This window comes from Pygoscelis adeliae, unplaced genomic scaffold, assembly GCF_000699105.1.
Source record: "Pygoscelis adeliae isolate BGI_AS28 unplaced genomic scaffold, ASM69910v1 Scaffold123, whole genome shotgun sequence".
In the NCBI taxonomy this organism is placed as follows: domain Eukaryota; kingdom Metazoa; phylum Chordata; class Aves; order Sphenisciformes; family Spheniscidae; genus Pygoscelis; species Pygoscelis adeliae.
Genome location: NW_008824650.1, coordinates 2,331,255 through 2,337,254, shown reverse-complemented (window position 1 = coordinate 2,337,254; position 6,000 = coordinate 2,331,255). Strand labels below are relative to the sequence as shown.

The 6,000-nt window shown below is 37.3% G+C and overlaps 1 protein-coding gene across 1 annotated transcript in view; it reads right to left on the bottom strand.

Moving 5' to 3' along the window:
* Positions 1-6,000, bottom strand: part of KMT2C (lysine (K)-specific methyltransferase 2C) — a 207,448-nt gene that overhangs the window by 72,584 nt on the left and 128,864 nt on the right. Inside the window, exons 14-15 of the mRNA XM_009322507.1 lie at positions 4,024-4,143; positions 1,463-1,579 (exon numbers count right to left, since the gene is read on the bottom strand). Of these exons, the coding sequence (XP_009320782.1) occupies positions 1,463-1,579; positions 4,024-4,143 (237 nt within the window). The remainder of the gene's footprint in view (positions 1-1,462; positions 1,580-4,023; positions 4,144-6,000) is intronic.

Genomic DNA, 6,000 nt, shown 5'->3' with positions numbered 1-6,000 from the left:
AGGTATTTAAAGGACGTGTGGATGAGGCGCTTAGGGACATGGTTTAGTGGGCATGGTGGTGTTGGGTTGATGGTTGGACTCGATGATCTTAGAGGTCTTTTCCAACCTTAATGATTCTATGATCATAACGGAGAACTTGTAGACACATTGATATGTATTATATTTTGTTAAAGAGTCAAGGAAGCTTTAATTATGGTAAATCAGGATCTATCAAAGCTCTCTGAAGGCGTCAGCAAGCCTGGGGACAGGGAAATCTGACTGACATAACTTACTTCGTTACCAAATTCTTTTGCCAAAAGTCCTTCACCAATGCTCCTTAAAAAAATGTAAACTGACATAGAATTAGAGGAATGGTCCCTACATTGACACAAGACACAAAATAGAGTAGAATAAATTATCAGTTTTCTATGTGGGAGAATAGCACTAGCGGAAATCTGATAGGGATGTCTGCTAACAGGCCGTGGTGTTCAACACTCATGTACAATCTGAAAAATTAAGCAAGGAGCAAGACGAGAAAGCTGGCCAACAGTATTAAGATATTCAGAGTACTAAAAAACGAAACACAACTGTGAAGAACTGCACAAGAACTTCATAAAGCTGAGTGCTGGGCTATAAAAAGGCAGATGAATGTCCAAAAAGTAAAAACAATGAACATGACAAAACAACTGACAAGGACGATCAAAAATATGGAATAGCTTCCATACAAGGAACAACTCAAAATACTGGGATTCTCCAGACTAGCAGGAAAGAATGGAAGGAAAAGGAGGAGAAATGATGGCGAGCTATAGAAACTGAGTGGCATAGATGGAGGAGGTGAATAGAAAAAAACTGTCCACTGCCTCTTCTGTAAGAGCACTAAGGAGAAGGCAATGAAACCATCAGGCAGCAATTTAAAACAACAGGCTGATGAGCTGTAGAACTAAAAAAGGTTAACAAGGTTTCCAAAAGTTTCTAAAAGCGAAGAGACAAGTGCATGCAAGAAAGCTCCAACACAGGCTGCCCAAGACAAAGATACCACCTCCTGTTCAGCAAGTCCCCAAGCCATGAACTGTTAAGTGTCTCCTTCTCTAGGCCTCTTCTGTTTCTGCACTCTACCCCCAGCACTCAGTTTTGGTCCCCTGGGTAGAACCACCGCTGGTCTGATCTGCTACGGCTGCTGTTCTTATGCACAAGCCTTACTTTCCTCTTCTGTGTTGTTCCAGCATTTTCGACCCGAGGAAATGGAAGGAGTGCTCTAAGACTCCCAGCGGTTGTCCCTTTAAGTGGCAAGAGCAGCATAAAATTGCTTCAGGTCCATCGAGTTACAGTGTTCTAGTTCTTCATCACAAACACTCAGTAGTAGCCAGGCTTTATCAAATATCTCTGCTTTTTAGTGCTCTTTGGTTTTATACAAGAATTACAGCTGAATAAAATTATATTACATTAACAGACTGCAATATGACTTAAAAATAAGCGTTCTTACCCCTGGAATGACTACAGTCCCAACTCCATTTTTCAGTTTTGATCTACCTCTGCCACCTCTTCCTGAAAGTCCTGCACCACGTGGCCTCCGCTTCCCTGGGAATCCTGATCCACGGCCCTATTCAATATAAGATAAGAATTTAAATGCAACCTGAAGTTCTTTTGTTATATGGGATTCAAACTTGTTAATTGCATCTAGCGAAAAACATAAGTAAAAAACCACCCTATGATTTCAAGTGAATATGAGCACGCTAGGCCATAGTCATTAAGTCACTGCATAAGTCACTGTGAAATACCTTTAACTACTTACTTGACATAATATGATCACCTTTATCACCAGTCAGAAAGCAGCCAAAACCAGAAATGTTTATTTTCTGCTCAGGAATAACTGGAAATACGGAAATGTCATTTTTTTCCACAGTTGCAAAGTATCCAAAATAAGTATCCTCTAGTCTATGATCCATTTTTCTTTTCTTTTTAAACAGTCAGCTCAGACAGTCATGGGACTTCTGAATAGGGTCTGGACACTTGATTACTTGCAATCATAAATGCTTTTCTTACGCTATGAATAATCAAGCAAACACTGGAATTTATTAGGACTCAATCCTGCTCCCAAAGCGAAGCAGGAGCTGGCTCCACCAAACTCCCTTAATTTAGCAGATATAGAAAGAGCTTTTTATATTAGTTGTATCAATTACACTCAGATCAACACTTCCCATAAAATGTTATTTTTCTTACAAAATATCCACTTATTTTTAGGCAGCTTCTTTTTCCCCCTTCCTTATTTTAGCTGCAGACATACAGTTGCAGCGTTGCGTGCTCTGGAGCATTCACAGTATGTTCAACTACAATTAACTGTGGAAAAGTATGTTTTTAATAATAATTACCTGATATTAATATTGTGATTTAGTTTGAATTTCTTTTTTTTTTTTTTTTTAAATTTCTAAATGAACTAAACACAAAGAGGATCCCTAATCCTCCTTAATATTTTTCCAGATAGAAAAAGAACATATTGACAATGTCCCTGAGTTCTGGCTGGTACGTCAGACACCTTTACAACATGTTTCAGAGACTCTGATCTGTATAAATGATGATAATTATGGTATATACTCAAATAAGCACCTTTCCTACTATGAAATAAGCAATGAGATTATTTATTGCATTTCAAATTTGTGAATAATCTCGGCTCCTAATACAGCCTGACTCCATCCACACAGTATCTAGATACGGTGTCTGTATCCAAACGTTTGCTGGAAACTACTTTTAATACCAAGACAAAACATCTACTCAATAAAACAATGTTGACGGAACCACAAAGCTCCTTGGGGACGGTGTCGCCAACAGACATGAACAGTCTCTACTGACAGAGACAGGAGTTCCCTGGATGGAAAGCAGCACTATGGGCTCAATATTACCAACAGTATTTTTCAAATATGCCAACTCCTATTTTCAAGAAGATATAGAAGTTTATGGTCATAATTAAAGGGAGAATCCAAGCATCCCAATGTTAAAATTTGATTAACACCCATCTATTAATGGAAAGAGAAATTAAATTGACTTACTGTTACACAACGAGGTAATGTAACGCAATGCTATTTTAGGAAGTGAAAGGAAGGATGCTACTGATGGCTGAATTATTTATATGTACTAAGATGAAACAAAAAATGTTGTCCTTACATATATATGGAGTTAATACATGTGCACACACAGGACATACAAGCGTCAATTTTTTAAAGACATAAACTCTTCTGGCACGTTTCTCATTTTGTCTGTTTCAGACCAGGTATCAGTATTGTTATTTTCACACAACTAGTAACAGGAATAAGCACATACTTATATCAATGTTAATGCTGAATATTAAGCTGAAAATTAATGCTTGAAGCAGCAAAAGCTAAGCTAATGTCAAATTAAAATAAAATTAGCATGAGAGTTAAAGTGGGATGAAAATAAATCATTGGGAAGCTACAGCTATTTGTCAGAGTTCCATCATTTAGCTTTTCTACCTTTATTTAAAAATAGTAATTCCACTTAGTTTCTTCAGGTGTTTATAATGGCAAATGTCATGGCAAATGGACAAGCTTTGGTCCATCTAATCAGGAAGGAAAGTTGTGATTTATTCCCCCATAAGCTAAAAATGACATCACTTTGAATCCACTCTGCAAGGTTTCTCCACAGCAACAAATTCAAGCCACCCTTCAGATCTCTGCTCCTTTCTGTGCCTGGCTTACCTTACTGCCAGTCTTAAGGACATTTTCCTTCTCAGGTTATTTATTTTGACAGCTACTTAAAGCCAACCACAAAAAGTGAAGTACTAAACACACACAAAAAATTGGTAATACAAGCTATTCTTTGCCATTGAAAATCAGGGCAATGCCATCATACTGTACACTCTGGAAAGCATACAGTTTTTAACCTGAAAGCTCCAGAGTTTCAGTAATTTTAAAGGCCCTAAACAGTAATACAATGGAAGAGTCATTCAGTTGTGAGATACAGAATTTCATCACTAGTGTCTACAGCAGAAAGATAGCAACGGATACACGGAAATAAATTCAAATTATTTACCACTTTGATGCTCCAAATGGCACTGCCAGGAAGCTGTCTGGATTTAAAAATGTCCCGACCTTCTGAAATGTCTGGGGACCAGGAAGGTGGGCTGACTGTATTATTGGTACTCCAAGCCCCCTAGGATACGGCAGGTGAGAAAATAGATGTATAAAACTTTGCAACATAAAAAAAAAGAAAAAAGAAAAAAAAAAGAAAAAAGCAAGCAACAAAAAAAAAATCTGAAAAGCAAAGCACATGCAGGCATAGGCATTTGTATGTTAACTTAAGTAGTCAATTAGTTCACTGAGTGAGAGGAAGGTGGGAAATTTTTAGGTTCTCATTGAAACATACACTGAAACAAGTATTAACCTCAAACTGATGGTTAAGTACAACAAAATGAGTTTTATAAACAAAGCATAATACAAATTGAAAGCAAGCAATCATAACAACAACAAATTATATCCCTGAATTTTATTGCATCAAACGGAGACAGTAGTTTGAGATGATAACATCCCCTTTTACACTTCAAATCACATTTTGAAAGAACTGGTGGCCTTAGTCGACTTTTGAGTCTGACAAGATTGTCAACTACTGACAATCACAGCAACAACTAGTCTGAGAAGCACGTGAAACAGAAGAAATATAAATAAACATTAAAAAAAAAGGAAAAGAAAAACAGCCATGGTAATAACAAAGTACCTCTTTCCTGCAAGTTTGCCACAAACAAACCATTATAAAACCCCACTACTAAGGTTTTTTCACCCCAGTGTTCTCATGTTATGCTGTGGTATCAAATTTTAATACGTTATTATATACATGTAGTAATACACATCCATATGGTGCACCTACAAACTCTTTTTAACTAATTGTTTATTATCCCTATTTATATAGTTCCCATCACGGTGAGATATCGTTTAACTCTGTCACAAGAAATATGGCAAAACAAGAAGAATGTGCTAAGATGGACAAAAAAAAAAAAAGCTCAAGTTCCTCATACACATTAAAATCTGTGGAATACTTCCTCGAACCCTGAGTAAAGACTGCAGGAGATAGCCATCAAAATAAATAACTTCATTCTAAATTCACAAATTAGAATACCTAAAGGATAACACGTTTTCCTAATTCTAAGTTTGTGAGAGTAAGAAATAATGAATACCAAGATGAGAAGCAAAACAGATGAAAAGTATAGGTTTACCTTCTCGAGAATGACATTCAGCAGTAGAATCACACAGATGATACGGAATAACCTCATGCATACTAATAGTCCCAACTATTCACACATGCATAACTGCTCACACGGGCAAGCCCAAACACATTTACGCATTTGAATACTGGTCTATACAATAACAAACATTAAGAAAAACAAGATAGCTTTGCAAAATGTGGATTTTTTCTGAAATGAAATGTTCTCCATCAAGAATGTGTGGGAAACAGTTTCTTTGCAATCAACTCATCAAAACATATATTCATCTCAGACTGTAAATAGGTATTTTGCTAACAGCAAGCTGACTGAACATAGGGCTAGCCCTCAACTGATTTCAGGCCAGAAGGATCTTGGGCAAGACCTCCCTAATCCATGTAATGCACAGCCAGCTTAGTTCAATCTGCTGATGAAGGTATCAGCCAACACCTCGCCTACCCTCGAGCAGATGAGGAAAAGCTCATATGACGCCCTCTGCTCGCAGAGCTGGGTAGGCAGTAACCTACGGCTGCTCAGATAGCTCAGTATTCAAACTGGCACAATAGATCCAAAAGAAAAAGTTTGTCAGTGATTTAAAAGCCTAATTATGCATAGAAGTTGCACTTTAAAAATGCCAACATTGTCCAAGTGGTACAACCCACAGTGTGGACATGGTGGGATTCAATATAAATCTGCTTTCTAGGTGTTTTGCTATGCCTGCATGGGAAAGGGAATATGGACAATATGGCATTTTAAAAAACAAAACAAAACAAAAAAACCCCACCACTTTACAGTTTTGTCTGCACAAGGGGGTA